The sequence below is a fragment of the Babylonia areolata genome, chromosome 19, assembly GCF_041734735.1.
Source record: "Babylonia areolata isolate BAREFJ2019XMU chromosome 19, ASM4173473v1, whole genome shotgun sequence".
Taxonomy (NCBI): Eukaryota; Metazoa; Mollusca; class Gastropoda; order Neogastropoda; family Buccinidae; genus Babylonia; species Babylonia areolata.
In genome coordinates, this window is record NC_134894.1 from 61,611,614 (window position 1) to 61,632,971 (window position 21,358).

General features: G+C 40.6%; 1 protein-coding gene across 1 annotated transcript in view; it reads right to left on the reverse strand.

Annotated features, from left to right (window-relative positions):
• Positions 1 to 1,477: 1,477 nt before the first annotated feature.
• LOC143294231 (uncharacterized) overlaps positions 1,478 to 21,358 on the reverse strand; it is a 44,173-nt gene continuing 24,292 nt past the window's right edge. The window contains exons 4-7 of the mRNA XM_076605662.1: positions 21,136 to 21,222; positions 14,185 to 14,259; positions 2,142 to 2,218; positions 1,478 to 1,498 (exon numbers count right to left, since the gene is read on the reverse strand). Coding sequence (XP_076461777.1) covers positions 1,478 to 1,498; positions 2,142 to 2,218; positions 14,185 to 14,259; positions 21,136 to 21,222 — 260 coding nt within the window. The remainder of the gene's footprint in view (positions 1,499 to 2,141; positions 2,219 to 14,184; positions 14,260 to 21,135; positions 21,223 to 21,358) is intronic.

A 21,358-nucleotide genomic window follows, 5' to 3' on the forward strand; every position in this document is an offset into this window, starting at 1 on the left:
CATGCATGTGGATACGGACATGCATGATTTGGCAGGATTTCTGAAAAGGGACACACACACACACACACATACACACACACACACGTGCGCGCGCGTGCATGTGAGCGCGTTATGCTTGTATGCTATTCAATCCAACCCCAACCTTCAATCTCATCAAATAAGCCTCATATCACGAGGATCAGTGCAGATACCAAATACAACATCTGTGAAGTGATGAATCCAAGGTGCAAAAAAAAAAAAAAAAAAAAAAAAAAAAACCCAAAAAACAACAACAACAACAACAAAAAAAACAACTTTACGTTTCTGCAGTTAATAAAAGCATTCAGATGACCACGTAAATTTACAACTGAATCCAAAACATAATATTATCTAAAACAAAAAGCAACAACGGAACTGTTAAGTTTCCCATGTTGCTACATTGAAATATACCAATATCTGCGATTGATAAATAAGGCGCTAAAGGCCTGATCAGCGCATTGTTTGTGCGAAGATTACGTGTCTTCTTCTCTTGTTTCTCGTCAGCAAAAGTGATGTAGCTTATCCAGATCGGTCCACACGCTTTGACACGTTGAACTGAAAACTGAATCTATCGATAGTCCAAGTGCAAGAAATATGTGAAACGAAATTATGTAAAATTCTGATTCAGTAGATATATGGTGAGAAATGAACCCTGAAAAAAAGGCAGTAAAAGTGGGGACGTTTAGATGTTTCTTTTCTTCTTATATATATATATCTTCTTCTTTTTTTTTTAAATTTCTGAGCATGTGACTTTCAAAGTACCGAATGTGGCTGTTAAACCAGGTTGCCAATCTGATCACAGTCTCATAACCTTAGTCTTAAAGCAACAACAACAACAACAACAACAAAAGACAAAACAAACAAAAATAAAAAAATAAAAAATAAAAATAAAAATAAAATAAATAAATAAAATAAAAAATAAAAATAAAACATAACGACACACTGGAAATTCAGTAACAGAACACTGACATACAAATATGTCGAGACAAACGTTGAAATTAAAAAGCAATACAGTGTACGAGTATATGGCAAAGAAAATGAAGGGAATGTGCCACATGAATAATTGAAGTTGTAGATCAGTGACCAAATATTTTTTTGAAATTCTGCTAATAGAAGTAAGTGGAAAATAGATATCGTAAGCAGAACATAAAGGAGTGTGGGAAAGAGAGGAAGAAGAAACACTCATGAAAGAAATAAATGAGCTGGAGAAAAAAAACAAAAAAACGAAACAAATATTCAAACTTTACAAAGGAAAAAAAGGAGAAATAATAAGCTTTAAGGAAACGTGAAGTTGGTTGTATGAAGTTGGTAGTCTTTCTTGTGCGTCCATTTAATGAAGGTTTGGAAACTGGTTAGATGTCTGTTACTCAGAGACAGTATTCCAAAACAAGGTAAAGATGAGGAATATTGTAAAAACTGGCGACTAGTTACACTGCTCAACACCGCTTATAAGATTGCCTCAGGGTATACAGCACAGCGTCTGAAATGTGTATAACTACACATATTAATGACAGTCACATAGGTTTTCTTTACCTGGAAGACATACTGGGGAAAACATTAGACCTGTTCATGATACACTTGTATGTACTGAAAAGGACAGGTTACCAGGACTTTTACTCTTCGTAGATTTTGAAAAATTGTTCGATACAATAGCATGGTCCTTCATATGTCTCATTTGGCCGAGACATAAAAAATGGGTTTAAACTTTTTACCATATTAATGCCTGTGGTGCAGTCAATGTAAGTTACACAGGGTGGTTCTGTGTATAAAAAAGGTGTAAGGCAAGGAGATCCATGCTCACCGTGTCTTTATGTATGCACATCTCTTGTCGTTACGTATTGGGGATAATCAAGATGTCCATGGTATTAAGGAAGAAGAAGGAGGAAGAAGAAGAAGAGGAATATTTGTTTAAAGCCATTGTTAATTCAATCCGATTGAATTTTGACTCTGACAGCTAAATACATGGTATACCATTTATTACATATTCTGTTTACACATACGAGTTGGTAAAATCTAAACATTCAGTTTTATAACAGCGCTAACTAGATAAAAGCACAGTGGAAAACGATGACACATGAATATCCAACAAATTTGTTACAAACACACTTACTGCACTCATTTACGATGGGGTCGCAGAATGTCCCACTCCTGCATTCATTTCCGTCTTTATTTTGGGTACAAGCGTGATCCCGTTCCCATTCTGGGTGTAAACAAATAAACAAGAAAGGTAAAGCCTTAAAGACTCACGTGTGATACACACAAAAACGAACAACGTAATTGATGAAAGGGGTGGGGCGGGAGGGGGCATTGCAAAACAAATAATTATCGTTCTCAGATTTGAAGTTGATCTTTTACCCATGTTTTACTTCTTTTTTTTAAACATGATAATGATAATCTGTATCTATTATGCGATCTAATAATAATAGTCATGAAAATTAATATTACGGGCAATTATACTCCAGACAAAGGGAAATGTGTCGATGTCAAAGTACACACACACACACACACACACACACACACAACGCCACTTGCAAACACCTAGATATCCATGAAAGCAGAATTGTACAGATGTGTTTTCAGGTTAGATTTGAACCGGATTTCATTTTCCATATGACAGAAACAATGGTCTGACCATAACCTATCAATGCACCAGGCTTGTTATAGAACAAAAGGTTGATCTATCAAACGTCGAGGTCTTTTCAGTTAACAATGCTTTGACCCACGCTCTCAACTTGTTTTCTTCATGATCGAACACTACTGTATTTGGTAAAGAATGTATGTACGCTAAGTGCATGGTGCACAAGGGACCTCGGTTTATCGTCTCATCCGAATGACTGGTGTCCAGACCACCACTCAAGGTCTAGTGGAGGGGGGGAACATATCGGCAGCTGAGCCGTGATTCGAACCAGCGCGTTCAGATTCTCTTGCTTCCTACGCGGACGCATTACCTCTAGACCATCACTCCACACATATGCTATCTGAGCAAGCACTAGCAATTACATGTTACACATTCATATATTTTATTCCATCATTTAAGAAGAAACTCTCAATGGAGATCATTCTATCAGTGAAACAAAGATTTGGTTAACAAAACTCAAGCACAAGCAAACAATATTTTTTTCTTTGTGTCCTTGTACGTGTGCAATAGCTGGGTTCTTAAAGCATTCAAGTTGAGGGTCCCTGGTTCAATCCTGGAGGGAAACAGAACTGATCAGGATGGAGTGAGAAGGAAAAGAAAGTTGTCACGGCCAATCTCGACAAAAATGATTGTTGGTTAATGGAGTTAACCGACTAAAAGGCGGTTAAACGCGCATAAAATCAGGCCAACTGACAATCTTAGCAGTGCTGTGAGCCGCGATTGGTCAAAGCTAACATGTGGCGGCCAAATCAAAGCTCCGCGCTTCTGATGCACTTCAATGGTGTGTTGAGCTTGTGGAGGGGCGTTCTCACGCTACTTTGAGACACGACCAGTTGGAGAAAAGTTGTATGCCGTAGTGTGCAGCAAAAGCATTGAAACCTGTGGAGGCGTTGCTAGAGATTCACTACGTTTTCATCCAGTTGCATGACGAGAATTGGCATACCCGAGTTATCCTTATATTGCAACATTATTGACAGCACTAACGCCATGCTCACGTGTGCTATGTTTAGTAAATCTTAAAGCGAGGGAAAAGTTACAAAGTCCGTGCCTTACTTTTTGTCATGATATCGAGTTTTGGTTGACGTCAATACAGTGTTGCCTGCTTGTGATTATGTGATGGGAAGATTTTTTGTATGGTTTGCCTATGTTACTTTACTTTGGTCTGAACTAGAATTGTGGAGAAAGGCTGGAGGTGCACATAATTCAGGAGCTGAAGTGAATAAAAGTTCACGAACTGATGTGTTGTAAAGTGCACCAAAATTATTGTCATTCCACTCTGGGCGCACAGTTGTGTTGGTCTCAAGAGTGACCTGGTAGACAGACCTGGGGAGGGGAGGGAAAGTGGGTTATAGGTGTCATAGAACACTTGACATCAAGAATGTAAGTCCTTGATGTTGGGACTGTCGAGCTTTAGGAAAGCTGATGTTGAAGAAGTATTAAGTTTAGTGTTCTCATCCAGTTTGATAATCTTAAATTCGTTAGGATCCTTTTTTTTTCTAAATCTACTCTTTTTTTTCATAATTCACTTTCGAGAACACTGGTAAGGTAAGACGAGCATTTGACAAAGTAAAAGGTACACGTATGTATTCTTTTATTCCTGTTTGCTGCCAATCAATTAAAATTGGATTCTGTGAATGTTATAATCTCAGAGCCTGTTTTGGGACAGAGTTATTCAGCCGATCTTACGCCCAATAAAGAATCTTTAGATGAAGTAAATAAGAAGGCCAACTGAGAAACAATTAGAATTTTGTATGCAAAGGTTTAGTAACATTGTTTGGGTGTAAGGGATAACGGAAAAAAATGTATTGTGTCTGCCTGGAATGAACCATCGATGTGAGTTATCACGTGAGGAAAAATTTGAATTTCTTTGAATTTTGTAATAATATTAAGAAAGGAGTGACTTTAACTTGTCCTGTTGTTGATTTCTGGGCTGGAGTGAAGTCAGACTGCGAGCCCTGTGTTCGAGTCTACACGTCGTATGAGCTTGAACTGAGTAAATGCGACAATGTGAAATGAATAAATCATCAATATCTATAACGCCAGTATATGTAAATACAGAGTGAGCAAAAATAGAGTGGATGAAGGATGAATAATTAGCTCCGTTATTTTTTGCCAGTTATAATCACTTTCTTATTTTCATGCGTCATGTTTGCCCCTTTTGCTCAGTGGAACAGAGCTCTTAAATCTACACAGGCAAGACTCCTGGCATTACCATTATTAGCAGCAACACTTTTGAAGGGTGTCCAAACAACTTGCGCTGAAATTCTTAGAAAAAGGAAATTGAGGACAATATGTTCAACGGCACGTGGTCTGAGGAAGTGCACTTGCACAATAGGGGCAAGCGAACCTTTTGCACGGCGATAAAGCTCGCCCGTCCGAGTCAGCCTTGCAGATTTTTGTTTCTCCTGGTCTCCTTTTAGCGGACAGTTCAATGTGGTGGACGTAGCGGGAATTGTCAACACCCGAGGCTGGCCGCTGAGAAGACCCCGACAGCAGCGCGGGACATGCTCGGTGTTGGTGGAAGAGGGCCACCAAAGGTGCCTGACCAAGAGGCCTACACGTAACGCGTCCGCCTAGGAAGCGAGAGAATCTGAGCGCACTGGTTCGAATCACTAGTATTTTCTCCCCCTCCACTAGACCTTGAGTGGTGGTCTGGACGCTAGTCATTCGGATGAGACGATATACCAAGGTCCCGTGTGCAGCATGCACTCAGCGCAAGTAAAAGAACCCACAGCAACAAAAGGGCTGTCCCTGACAACATTCTGTAGAAAATTCCAATTCGATAGGAAAACGAATTATGAATAAACTGCATGCAGGAAAAAAAATATAAACAAGAAAGGCAAGGCCTTCAAGACTCACCTGTGATACACACTTAAAGAAAGAAAATAAGAACTTATTAAAACTAGAAACTAGTTACCAGCCGCCGTGGGGAAGTGGTTAGCGTCGCGGACTGACGGCTGGGAGGACGCGGGTTCGAAGCCCAGCGGAGGTGGGTTTTTTCGGCCTGTGGCCGGCTCCTACCCAGAGTTGAGTGTGCTGTGGGCTTAAATGGGGAGACTGGGACCACACAGTCGAGTGTCATCCACTTCAAGGATGCGTCTTTGGGTGTGTTGCTCTAATTACCTGACCAACACTGCAAGTGTCTGTATCTCTCGGGCCTGGTTAACGCCGGGATATCATTATGACAGGAAGCGTAGAGTACAGCCTTGTCACGCAGTCCCAAACCAAAATGGACCTCCATAGCAACATCGTCATCATCATCGTCATCCTCCTCCTCCTTCATCGTCATCACTATAAACAAAATAGTCTCAAAGTATGTGGCCTTTCATGCCCTGCTCTCATGGTGACCTCAGTTTCGATACCCCTCCACTTCCGTGCTTGGGGTGAGTCCTGTCAATGTCGTCAGTGTCGGCAGATTCATGGGGGGCTGTTGTTTGAGGGACGTGGTGGCGGTCTCCACTCTGGGAGAGGCGCTCACTCAGTCTGGCTCCGCGACTAAGCCATTATTGTCGTTAGTAGGGGGCTTAGTAGGTGGTGTCCTAAGTACGTTAAAACAGAACAGGCACCACTGAACACCACCGAAGTGACTCAGCAGCAGTGCAGGGTCTCCTCTGGTGTGTGGCCTCCAGGCGACCTAACATCGACGGTTCCCTGTGGACTGCCGACGCTGGAACTGCGACGGACGAACCCGGGTGTGGCAGTGTATGGGGGAATCTAAATGAGCGGCGTGGGAGTAATGCCACTGAAACGGCGCAGATGATGGGGCAGCAAAAAAAACCCCCAAAAAACAACAACTAGAAACTAGTTTGTTGAAAAGTGTTCTCTGTTCGTTATTAAAATTATATACAGCTTCGCGAAAAAAAATAAAAATAAACTGTTAATGATTCGGAAATACATCTAAATTCGGGAGGCGTACAACCTGTTATTGGTATGATTGTGAAGATTTGTTTTCCTACCATGTTTAAGCCAAATTTGGTATTGGCAGACAAAGTATTTCCAGAGAAAATGGCAATGTTAAAGTTTACCACGGACAAGTTGTCAAATGATGTGTCCACCTCCATGTCTTCTTCGTTTCGCAGATTATGATTTTTACAGCCGACATTTTTGTCCTGTTAAACCTTATATTGCCTTGCTTGTTCAGAATCTATAAATACGACTCACTTTGTTCAACAAAGTTTAAAAAATGAACAGAGGCTAAAGAAATTCATCAGTAATACAGTGATTTAGCAATTCTTTAAAAAGAAAATGAAGACATCTGTCACATATTTTGTTATGTCCGTATTGTCTCAAGAAATGTTTATTTATTTACTTATTTATTTTTGTATTTATTAAGATGTTTTACTATAGCGCATATTTTTGAAGCTCTATGCATTTTACAATATCATGTCATTGCCAACATTGCATGTTTCCATTTTTCATTTCTCTTTTCCTGTCCATTTCCAGGTAACCCTGTATAACGCAGGCTTCCGGTTTTACCTCCGACGTCGGCAGGTACCTTTCTTCATAGCATTTAAATATCGTGTTTTATTCAAGTGTTAGAAGTGACATCCTGTTGGGAAAATCATCGCCTGCAGTCTGTGTGGATCTGGTGTATCACCTGTGTTCGTATTTTGTGGTGCAAGTGTGTTCATTGTGAGGAGCCCGGTGTTGGTGCTGTCAGTGGTGTATACCAGGCCCAGCCACGTGTTCCGCCATGGCGGCGGACACGGAGTGCGGGCCGGTGTTCGTCACGGCGAGAGCCCTGCCGAGCTTCAATGGCATGCCTGACACTATAGACTTATGTATAGCAGCAGAGAGAGTCACGGGTAGAGGCACCATCAGAGGTGCTCAACGCATTAGAGGTTTGTGGCGCCTTTACCCGCAACAAAAACAATTCAGAGACAAACTGCTGATAGAGGGCATTGAATTAAGTGGAATACACATAAATTTGTTGGACAAGAACCCTTTTGCCTTCAGTGACAGTGACGGCGAGGAAAAACCAGCCACCAAAGTCTGGATTTCAGACATCCCACTGCATTGTGGAAACAAAGACATTGAAACGGCGCTGAAAAAGATAGGCTCAGAAATTCGATCGCCTATAAAGAACGAACTCGCAAGAGACAAAAGCGGGCAATTGACAAAATGGGAAACGGGGAGGAGATTTGTGATTATCTCCACCCCAAAAGAACCTCTACCCCCCAAAATAAAAGTTGGCATCTTCCATGCCGGAATATACCATAAAGAACAAAAGCAGGGGCAACCGAAAAAGTGTAATAAATGTTTAACAGTGGGACACGTTGCGGCAGAATGTCCCAACCAAGTTGTGTGTATCTCATGTGGTGTTGAAGGGCACAAGAGGGGGGATCCTGTGTGCAAACCACCACCCCACTCCCACTCCCAGGCAAACACACAACACACCACAGAGAGGTGTGCTCAACCAAGCAGTGTGCAGGAAGAGAGTGAGAACGATGCTGACGCACATGAGCCCTCGCCTGCCGCGAGCAGGAGAGCAGTGCCAGAGGAAAGGAACAACACGCAGCGCTCACGCTCACACAGCACAACAAAGAGAAGACCCAGCCAGTCTTCGGAGGAGGAGAGGAGTAATCTTCGCCGCTCGCGGATTGAGGATTTCTTCTCGCAGAAACTAAAGGAAACGGGAGACAGCAATGAAAGAACGGAGCCACCAGCAGCAGACAGTGCCATGGGGGATACCTGATATCACCGGTGTTCTCTCCATGTCTTCCCCCACCACGACCCCGGCTATGTTTTACGGACTTTATGATTGAATGAACAACGATTTTTGATGTGATGTTACCACTTCAATGGCCAATGAAATTAGCATCGGAACTTTGAACGTTAGAGGGCTCCGAAATAAGCTAAAAAGAATGGCCTTGTTCAAATACTTGAGAGAAAGGAAACTAGATATAATCTGCCTACAAGAGACATATATTACAGAAGATTTAGCTTCCCAAATTAAAAGAGAGTGGCATGGAGATATTTTTTACAGTGTAGGAACAACAAAAAGTAATGGTCTCCTTACTCTTATAAGTAAAAAGCTACATTATGATAATATGGACCTAAAACATTCCACCAGCAGAATATTAAGTCTTCAAGTTAGTATGAAAGATAAACTACACACAATTATCAACTGCTATGCACCAAATACCACGGCAGAGAAAGTAGCCTTTATTACACAGCTCACAGCAGTGCTACAGGATAGTGAATCAGATCATACATGGGTAAACGGTGATTTCAACATTGCTCTGAACGAAATTGATAATATATCAGGATTACAACATGCTGAAAGAGAAATTCAGTCGCTCACGGAAATGGTAGCCAGTTTAGACCTGCACGATGCATGGCGATCCCAACACCCAGACACAGTGGCTTACACGTGGTCACGACCCAACCCTTTCACTGCCAGAAGAATAGATTATATCTTTTGTGATGCCATTGCTAAGACGAAAATCAAAGAGGCGAATATTGAAACGTTCCCACAAACAGACCATAGACTTGTTACAGTCACCGTAAAGCTAAATAACTTCCAAAGAGGAACGGGGTACTGGAAATTCAACTCAACACTTTTGAATGATAAAGGCTTCACAGATCAGATAAATAATACAATTGATGAACATTTCAATGAATATTATAACAACGATCCAGAAACCGCATGGGAAATGCTGAAAGTTAGAATAAAGTCTTTCTGTATACAATATGCTATCGGCAAACGCAAGGTAAAAAAAAGACCCAAATGAAAAGTTAAAGCAACTAACAGAACTAGAAAACACTCTAAGTGGGGATCCACAAAATAAAATGATACAACAGCGAATACAGCAAAAGAAAAGAGAGATTGAAATGCAGGAAATGCACCGAGCAAGGGGAGCTCAAGTTAGGTCACGAATGAAATGGATTGAGGAAGGAGAAAAAAATACAAAATACTTCCTTAATATGGAAAGAAACCGGGGAACAACAAATATAATATCGTCACTGAAACTTGATAATCGAACTACGGAAAATCCATCAGAAATTATAAACGAAATTAAATGTTTTTACCAAAACCTATACAAAGAAAAGAAGGGCAGATCGCAAAACCGAAGTTTGACACAACATTTCCTCAGAAACGAGTCATTTCCAACTCTTTCTCATGACGAACGAGAACTGTGCGACGTAGATTTGTCTATAGAAGAATTCACACAGGCCCTCCAGACTCTAAATAAAGACTCTGCCCCAGGCATTGATGGATTAACCCCTTCGTTCTACCTACACTTTTGGGAAAGACTAAAAATGCCTTACTTCAATTGCATTATTTCATCGGTCCAAAATGGACGACTTCCTTATTCGTTAAAGAAGGGCGTGATTACACTATTACATAAAGGTCAAAATCTGGACAAGAATAACTTAAGTAATTATAGACCGATTACATTGACGAACACAGATTATAAGATTTACACAAAAGCTCTCGCTAAACGTCTGCAAAAGGTAATAAAGCAGATAATAAATGACGATCAGGTAGGTTTTATAAAAGGCAGAAATATAACTTCTCATCTAAGGCTTATTGATGATCTTACTTCATATATAGATAAAACAAATCAGGCTGGTGCACTAGTAGCGCTAGATTTTTCCAAGGCCTTCGATACTCTATCCAAAAAATGTATCACGGAGGCACTCAGCATCTTCAATTTCGGCCCAAAATTTATACATTTCATCACAACCGCGATGAGTCAATCAGAAAGTTGCATCCATAATGGAGGTTGGCTATCTGAATGGTTTCCTGCGGAACGAGGAATAAGACAAGGTTGTCCACTGAGCCCTATGCTTTTTATAATTGCTGTTGAGATCCTTGCAATCAAAATCCGGAATAACCAGGATATAAAAGGAATCTCTGTTCGAAGTGGTTCCATCAAAGCAACAACAAAAGTCAAACAATTCGCAGATGATACAACATTAACAATGAAAAACGAAAGAGACATTAAACTAGCGATCCAAATTGTCGAACAGTTTGAAGAATTCTCTGGTCTAAAATTGAATAAGCTAAAATCGAAAGGTATATGGCTTGGTACAAAGAAAAATGAAAGCGGGAAGGTTGACGAAATCCCAATGATAAACGGAAAACTGAGAATCTTGGGAGTCTACTTTTCGGCCTCTATAGAGGCATCGCTAATCAAAGAAAACTGGTCAGAAAAAATCGAAAACATCCTGAGGATAATAAAGACATGGGAACGCAGGAATCCTACACTATATGGTAAAATAATACTGGCAAAAACCCTGCTTCTGTCACAGCTCTCATATATCTTGCAAGCGTTGGCTATTCCTAAAATAACTCTAAATTACATCAACAGTATCGTATACAGATTCCTATGGAAACGCAAATACAACAATAAAAAGGCTTTCGAAAAGATAAAGAGAAGCGTGCTTAATCTAAAATTAGAAGAAGGTGGCTTGAATATGATAAACGTGGAACACCAACAAAGGATGTTTCTTGCAAAATGGGCATCCAAAGTTGTAACAGAAGATAGAGACAGGTCTTTTTGGACACTATTAGCTAAAGAACAAATGTCTCCCTTCACGAACATTCATTGCACGTTCAACGCAAACATCGCCCCAAACGAAATACAAGGCTTAGATAAGATGAATTCGGTATTTTGGAAAGAAGTCCTAAAAGCTACTACAGCTTTGAATACAGAACGACAAATAGAAAATACGCGGACCGAACCAATTTGGAACAACAAAAACGTTAAATACAAAGGGAAAACTATTTTTTTCGCCAGATGGGCAAAAGCCGGTATAAACTACCTACAAGATTTGTGGACTACTGGAAATCTAATGACGTACGAACAGATAAAAGACATAGTTGGATCTCACGCTGGCCTTGTGTTGGAGTACAATGCCCTGATCAATGCTATACCAAATGACTGGAAAGCTGAAATGAACAGAGACCCTACACAACACACAGTTGGACACGAAATCAACACAGACAGAGGGTTCCTGAGTACATTACATAACAAAACGATCAGAGAAATAATAAACAAAAAACAAAACCATGACATATGCGCAAGTCAGTTCTGGAAACGAAAGCTAGATATAAATATAAACGATTACTTTACCACAGCTCGTGACTGTACGAAAGAATCAAGACTGAGGCTGCTTCATTTTAAGTTCATTCATAATATTTACCCAACCAACATTATGTTGCATAAAATGGGGGTAGCAAATTCAAACAAATGCATGTGGTGTCAAGAGGTTGACTTCATTGAACACTCCTTTTATCACTGTCAGAAATTGTCATCTTTTTGGAAAATGGTACAACAATATATCTTGACACATTTTGAGCAGCACATCAATATTAGTGAAAAAGTCGCTCTTTTTGGACTTCCCAGCTCTTTTAAACTGAAAACAAATCTCAGAAACCAAATCAATCATGTCCTGCTAATAGCACGACTAACAATCTCCAAGTTCAAATATGGAAAATGTAAACACTTAGAACTAATATTTGATACTGAGATAAACATGAGAGTGAACACCAGGGATCGATTTTAAAAAGGCATTGGAAAATATTGAAATATTGGGAAAATTACAACCAAGTGAAAGAGAGAGGGAGAAAGAGAGAGAGAGAGAGAGGTGCATGCTACATTGCTTTGCATGTCAGCAAGAGATGCCTATGTGACTGTTGTATTCATGTTCTATATATGTATGTGTAAGTATGTATATATATATATATATATATATATATATATATATATATATATATATATATATATATATGGAGAGAGAGAGAGAGAGAGGGATTTATATATGTATGTATGTATCTAAGGAAATAAAGTAGATTTAGGGACCAAAAGGGAAAAATGATGACGAGCAAAAATAGGATCACACACACACACACACACACACACACACACACACACACACAAACGCGCGCACTCACCCCACACATTAACACGCACGACTTTACACGTGTATGCTCATTTACACACTAATGGCAATACATGAAGGACCAGACACCCCCCTGGCCTGCCACCAAACGTGAAGAAAACAAAGAAGAGGAGATGGACGGGAAATGCAGTACGATGAAAGGAGGACACCGGGCAACAACCAGTGGAAGAACCAGATGAAGAAGATAAAATGTATCAGCAGGATGGAAGAATAAGCCCAGGACAACAACAACTAAACAAGCTGCAGCTCTGAAGATGAAGTCAGAGGATACAAGGCGACGAACCCGAAGGGCAAGAGACAATGACAGAAAACACGAGAAGAGAACCCACAGACATACAGAAACATACAATAGCGAACAGCCAACTCTGAACCATTAATTAACAGACAAAAATGGACATAACCAAATACAAAGTACATTACAGAAACAACACAATAAGGATGGTCTCAGTATAGACCAGTCATCCCTGATGACGGAAATGTCTGATTTCCCTTTTAAAATAAAAAAAATAAAAAAAAATAAAAAAGAAAAAAAAAAAAAAACCCTGTATAACGACCACAGCAGAAAGATGTTGATGAATAAATGTAAGATTTGTGGAATGGATGGGTAAGAGATGGGGAATTAAAAAAATATTGAAAAAAAAAAAACAAACAAAAAAATCCAACCAAACAAACAACAACAACAACAACAAAAAAGCTGCTAAGCACTCAAAACAAAACAAAAAACCAAAAAAAAAACACGGACACACACACACACACACACAGACAACCAAACACCGGGTTATAACATAGACTCACTTTGTTTACACAAGTGAATCAAAAGTGGATGTCGCTCTCAGTGTAGCAACGTGCTCTCCCTGGGGAGAGCAGCCCGAATTTCACACAGACATATCTGTTGTGACAAAAAAAAGAAAAAAGAGTAACACAATACAGTACAATATCTTTCTGTTTCCATTGCCCATCCCCCTGATGATGAAATATTCTCCAGCCAACCAGTGATAAGGGGTGACTGGGACAGTGACCAAAACATTCTGTGTTTGTACAGATAATATACTGTGTCATAATTACTACCTATTGTTGATCTTTTTTCTTCTATATCTTAATTGTGTATATATAAAGTATTCTTAATTTTTTGAGTCCAGGTATGTTGGGTGTGCTGAGACATATTGTCATTTATGTTGCATTTATTCCTTCAATTCTATCTTCTGACCTTTGCGTCTCTTCCTAAGAAAACGGTCCAGTTGTGAGGACACCTCTGAGGTGTAGAAAACAGCGGGTTGGCAAAAGTAACTTCCAAACAAATGGAAGATAAACGAGAAGCACGATCGAATAGAACGTCAGTACTGACACAAACAATGCAAAAGAAAGCCTCGGAAAAGCAAGAATGAAACAATCAATGTTTTAAAGTCAGGAAAATGTTGACAACAACCATTGGCCTAAACAAACTACATTAGAATTCTCGGTACATTAGCATGTCTGGTTAAGAAACAAAGATTTTTTTAAGATGTGATGCAGGGTATACTGATCAGTCTGCACACCCTGATGCCTCCATCTGAAACTATGTCGCTAATATATGAAGGCCAACGCAAAACAAAACAAAAAGAGACAAATAAACTCACTGCATTTGCCTGAGTCACATAGAGCCCCTGCTCTGCACTGCAATTTGTCATGACAAGGCCTCAGAACCTTTGTCCCTGTAGGAGCAAGAAAAACCTATTTTGTTTATGTCTATTAGTCTAACGTCAGGTCTAATCAAATTAATGTCCCACTCAATCAGTTCCATCCATAAGCAAAAGTCGTGGGAGATTCTCTAACTTGGATAACCTCTGGAGAAAAAGGTCTTTAAGACCGTAATTTCTCTCAATCCCATGATTTCTCTCACTTTGAGAGTAACCGTACGGGGTGACCCTACATTGAGAGAAATCGCGGGGTTGCGAGAAAGTATGGTCGTTCCCCTTCCACGTCTTCTCTCAATTGCGAGAATTCGCCTGGGGGTGCCCACACTCACGTGGGGGGCGCTCACAATTGTGAGAAAGCGGGGAAAGTCCCCCTTATCTTAATGATATTTCCTTTGTCATCGGAGTTGGGTTCTTGTCTTTTTCCAGTGCAAATACAAGAGAAAAATGAGAACAAGAGAAAAAGAAACGAGAAATAGACGCGACAACGACGATCACGATGACAGTGACATTGGCGAAGACATCAGCAACAGACGGTGAAGGTGATGGCACAGTACTGGTTTAAACAAATGTGTGAAAGTATGGTTATGTGAGTGAGCGAATGAGTGCACGCGCGCGCACGTGCATGTGTGTGTGTGTGTGTGTTTCCTTTTGTTTTTATACGGCTGGTTTATCTGTTCTTTTTTTTTTTTATTTCACTGTGTTTTCAAAACAACATTTTCATGTTCTGAGCGTCCTCTTTGAAACTGAGAATCTATTTTCAGTGCATCTTGCATGCGAAAGAATGCTGACACAAACAGATGAACAAATGAGGAAGCATGAAAATTAATGAAAAACATTCCAAATAAATGTGACAAAAATGTTGCATCACGACAAACTTCAAAACTATTTGGTCTAGTTTTCACGCTCCCTACGTGAGGGTAAAGCAATCTGAAACATCTTTTTTTTTTTTTAATCATATTTATGTAGAAAGTTGAATCATTTTGGTGTTATTCTCAATATCCCTCTGGAAAGACCAGTTCAAGCATTATATTATATTATATCATATATTTCTGTTTGAATAAAACAAATTGCCTTAATTTCGTTATTTCCTATTGATGCTGATGTTGAATTTGAGGTTGATGCATTGCAGAAATCCATCTTATGTGAAATACAATAAATATATGTTTTTTAGTGTCATTACTGTTGATGTCTTTACTAACACCACTGTCATTGTCATTACCGTAGTTATCGTCGCCTCTCTCTTTTTCTTTTATTTTTCCCCCTCTCTCTCATTTTTCTCTAAGACTTGCACTGGAAAAAGACAAGAAACCAACTCATATTGTGAAGGAAATATTTTTAATTAAAAAAAAAAGAAGAAAAAAAAAGAATACAACAACAAAAAACAAGGAGAATTCCCACGCTTCCTCACATACTGTGAGAAATCGTGGGGGCGCCACATACACATACTGTGAGAAATCGTAGGGGCGCCACATACACATACTGAGAGAAAACGTGGAAGGGGAACGATCACACTTTCTCGTAATCCCACGATTTCTCCCAAAGTGAGATAAACATTGGGGGCGCTGCCCACGATTTCTCTCAAAGTGAGAGAAATCGTGGGATTGCGAGAAATCGTGGGCTTACAAGGTCACTTTTTACAATGAAAGAACACACGACAACGAAACATGTCATCGGAAATATTCATGATGATAATTCACATCCACACGCACAAAAGCACTTCAGCCAACCCGTCCCCTTCGACTTCCACAGCTCCTCTTCCTGAAAGGAGGAATCCAAAGCAGTCAAACATAATGTCTATTAAAGTATGTTTATGTGAATAATTATCATGTAAACATGGAGTATTCCATAATCTATACAGTTTGCTGCATAAATTATACTCATAGCTGTATGCAAGCAGGTGCTCTTTCTTAACCAACAATGTTTAAACAAAACAGAAAAATATTCAAAAGAAGAAGAAACACTGTCAACGTCTAACCCGAAGAAGCTGAAAAAAGAAACGAAATGATCTTTTTTTTTTTTTTCAAACCAATACTACTACTACTACTACTACTACTACTACTAATAATAATAATAATGATTATAGCTAAGATAAACTAAATGTAAAAATGCAAAGCCTTCATGGCTCACGTTTGATTCATGTCCGAAGACGTTATGGGTGAGGCCACATGGCTTTGTACAAACATAATTATATCGATCCAAATTTTTATCTTACTCACAAATACAATCGAGTGTTTGTCTCAGCTTAAACTGTGTGCTGAACACCGAGCAATTCCATCTTAAAGCAGTCCACGTCGATCCGCATTTCATTGTTTTAAGCTCATGACATACATCCGTCAAAAGTTTTAAACTTTAAGACTTTCCGTCTTCAGTAAGACGTTACATTCACATGCACAAAAGCACTTTAACCAACCCCACCCACCCTCTCTCTCACTGCTCCTCTCCAGATAGAAACTCCACTGCAATCAAGCACAGTGCTGATTAAAATATGCTTATAATGAAATCATGGCGATAGGAATAGTCATAATCTGTACACTTTCTACAAGAAAACTGTATAAATCATACCCAGCGTTTCCTGTGGCTCAGCTCCTCCCTGTTCTTTTTCTTTTATATTCTCTTTGGGGTCCGATGGCCCCAGTTCGCCCCAGCTCTAACTTCTAAGGTCCGCCGAAATTTTGCCTCTAGTTCTCTTCCTGTCCAAGTACCCCAAAAGGCCCTTCCCTTTGAGGCCACTTGGTACGACACTGACCATCACAGGTATCGGTCACTCTTCCTGGCAGGACTGTTTCAACTCATCTCCCTCCATTTGTATGCTCGAATGAACTGAATGCATTTCCGTACACACAAACAGGAATGAATTCGGTTAAAATTATATATTTTCGATTCTTGTCATTTAGTTTTCATTTTTGGTATTTGTATTTGTATTTCTTTTTATCACAACAGATTTTTCTGTGCGAAATTCGGGCTGCTCTCTCCAGGGAGAGCGCATAGTTACACTACAGCGCCACCCATTTTTTGGTATTTTTTTCCTGCATGCAGTTTTATTTGTTTTTCCTATCGAAGTGGGTTTTTCTACACAATTTTACCAGGAACAACCCTTCTGTTGCCGTGGGTTCTTTTACGTGCGCTTAGTGCATGCTGCACACGGGACCTCGATTTATCGTCTCATCCGAATAACTAGCGTCCAGACCACCACTCAAGGTCCAGTGGAGGGGGAGAAAATATCGGCGGCCGAGCCGTGATTCGAACCACCGCGCTCAGATTCTCTTGCTTCCTAGGCGGACGCGTTACCTCTAGGCCATCACTCCACTTCATAAGAATAAACGTAATCGATAATATTCATTTGCGGCAATGATCCGATGATTGTGAGTATCTCTAGTTATCATCATTATTATTATCATTATTAATTTCACTCCTTTTTATTTACTGATATAGGTTATTTTCCAATTTCTTTGTTACTTAACATTACACTGTCCAATGCCCAGGAAAACGTCACATAAGCTAGTGAAATATAATACAGACACAACTACAAATAAGCGAAAATATCTAGTCTTTGGAAACATACATTCATCCTATTAAAGATATAAATGACCATCATCAATGAAATACTGTTGAATATCCTTTACAAAATTTCCCCTTGATGCACATTTTCACTTCCAGAACCATTCAGTTGCTTTCTCTCAAACAAAAATCAAACAACTATGTTAAACTGATGCAAGAATCTACACATAAGGAGGAGGACAAAAGCATACTGGTTAAGTAGTCTTAGTGACAGCAACAGCTGTGCTGGCTGTGCAGGGAAAATCCACTGGGACCCATCAGCCCTGACTGTATGAAAATCCGTGAGATTCTTCTTTTTCTCCTTCGTTTGTGGGCTGCAACTCCCACGTTCACTCGTAGCATATGAGTGAGCTTTATGTGTATGACCGTTTTTACATCGCCATGTAAGCCATACTCCATTTTGAGGGGTGTGCATGCTGGATATGTTCTTGTTTCCATAACCCACCGAACGCTGACATGGACTACAGGATCTTCAACATGCATATTTGATCTTCTGCTTGTGCATACACACATAGGGGGTTCAGGCACAAGCAGGTCTGCACATATTGACCTGGGAGATCGGAAAAATCTCCACCTGTTACCCACCAGGCGCCGTTACCGAGGTTCAAACCCAGGACCCTCAGATTGACAGTCCAACGCTTTAACCAATCGGCTATTGCACCTGTCATCCTTGAGATAAAAGATGATGAAGTATGCTGCCCCCAGAACATGCCAAAGAGGAACAAAACACACACAAAGTGAAATGCCGCCACAGTAGTTATGGCCCACACTTACGATTCTTGCAGCTAATATATGTACCAGCCTGATAGTACATGTTTTCAGAATGAGCTGAAAAATACAAACAGAAATGATGACAGCTGCAATGTCTTTCTCGTCTTTTAAAGTGATCAAAATAAGATGATGGGCTGAGAGGAACGTTTGCTGCGAGATCTATCCAAGTAGTATTTCAGACTGGACATAAATGCCGATCTTCACATCTTTTGGACAAGGGTTTTGTCCTCAAACAGGGAGAGGGCACCTCTGGGCCTTAGTTCATTTCTAGGAAGTCCAGAAGATAATGAAGTGTTGACGGCCAGGTGCAGGGCAGACCCACTCAGACCATGTATCTCACTCCTATGTCGACTAGTGAACAGCAAAAACAGGAAGGTAATTATGAGAGTGAGCACGTCAAAGGGAATCGAACACAAGGGCTTAAAAAGTGCTTTGTGAATTTGGTACAGGGGAACCCACATGGGACTGCATGGCACCCGCCACCCTACCCTCCATCCGCATACCAAGAACTCTCTGAAAAGATTTTCGCTTCAAAGGAAGGTCCATTCTTGAACCGTACAAGCTGAGACAGTGTCTCATGTAACAGTGAGCCAGAAGGTTTGCGAGCTGCACGCTGCACTAGAAGGCTAAATGGGACCTTATGTTCTGTACAGAAGTCCAATCACACAAAGAATCAGTTCCCAACCTCCTCGAAACAGAAACCAGAGACTTAAGGTCTGAGGAGGCACACCCAATGGAAAAAAAAAGCCACCACCTCTAATGCTGTCAGAAGGGCAGAAGGTTCCAAGTCTGGTGGAGGCAATGCACCCCACAGCAGCCATGCACACAGGGGAACCAACTAGGTGTTCAAAAGAGTGATCCCTGAGTGTGAGTGACGCTTTCCAAACTATCTTTGACAGAATCAGAAAGGGGGAAAGCATAAGCGATCAGATTACCCCAACCTAGAGACAGAGCAAAACCTAGAGACAGAGCAACTGCACTTCCAGGCCTGAGACCAGCGAGACATAAATCTGGAGACTCTTGCTGAACTTCGTCACAAAGAGGTCCACCATCGGTCAGAACCACAGTTCTTACAGCCTCTGAATGGTGACCCTTGTCAAGAGTCCACTCATTCTCAGGGACACTCTTGGACCTACTGAGGGTGTCGGCCAAGATTTGGCCTTGCCCGATATGTGTATCGCTGAGAGAACAATGCCTCTGTGGAGGAGGGCCTCAAGATGCAAGGAGAATTCACCAAGTGTGCACCCCCTCACGCCCCCCAATGCTCACATAACACATCACTATCATGCTGTCTGTCAACAACCAGATGGTCTTGCATGAAGCATCCCCCAAGAAGTGGAGAAGAGCCGTGCAAACTGCTGGAGTTCGAAAATCACTAGCAGAAAGACTGCTGTTGAAGAAACTCAACCTGGATCCAAACGACCTCAGAGATCACCTGTCCACATCAGATCTACTATTTCTGTCAAAGCTTCGCACACGACTTATCTTTTACCATCTCTTCTTCCATCTGACCAGTCACAATCATCCAGTGCTCATCAGTCACCAAGGACACAGCCCAGAAAGTGTTCCTCTGCATTTCAAATGATCTATTTCTGTTATCAAGACAAATATATACTCTCGGCTGCCTTTGATAAAACAGATCAAGGATCATTTTATTCACATCTGAACAATTTCTGAATCAGAAACATTGCTCTCCATTCGTTTTGTACTAGTATTTCAGAAAGAACACAAAATGTTCTTCTAGATGGTAACAACTCTGCCGAAATATCTTTGGATTTTGACGTACATGCACACAGACACATGCACACACTCACACACATACACACGTGCGCGCGCAAACACACACACATACACAAGCGTACACACATACACACAAACATACATATGCTACTATCACCTACCACATGCATCCCTTTTTCATGCTGCTCCCATATATAGAGAGAGGGTCATATTTAGTGGGGGGGCCTTTCAGAATAAATGGGGTACTTAAAAGTTTAGAGGGGGAGGGTGGTGGTGATTATTTTGTATAATCCAGAAATACCCCCGGGGGTAGACCTGGGCCATGGGATACCATCCAAATCATCCCCAGCGGGTACAAATGAGGGGTGAGGGGTAAATCCAGTACGTTCCTACGGATTTCATGTTAATCTTATAAACTTGCCGCCACTTTCGGTCACCTGCATGGACTTACCTGCACTTCGGTAGCTACAGCTGGGCAGAATGCTGAATGGTTCCTCCAATCATCAGTCTAATAGGGGTTACCTGGCATATTGTACTAGCCTCTGAACGATATGAAAAAAGACCGATTGAAGATTAAAATACTCACTGTTAAAACTTAATAATGTTTCAAAACAAGGTATTGAGCGTTTTTCAGATTTCCGCGTTTGTACTATAAGTACTGTGTTTGCTTTGAAATTTGGCCAACAGAGTAAATCAACAAACTACGGTTGCATCAGTGTGACATAGTTAATACAGTGTTTGATGCCAAACGGACAATTGCTTCACAAATCTTCAGGCAATTAAGCGATAAGGACTTACTTCCCTAAAGAATGTGATACGTACGGCATGTCTCCTGCTCACAGATATTGTCACCATCACAGATAATGTACTTGGTCCATCTGCTATAACATCGACCAAACGCTGTTAGCTCTGCAACACACACACACACACACACACACACACACACACACACACACAGAGATAGATAGAGAGAGAGAGAGAGAAAGAGAGAGACGTGTACATGCACGAAAACATAAACACGTTTGTAAATTACAACAAAGGCTGT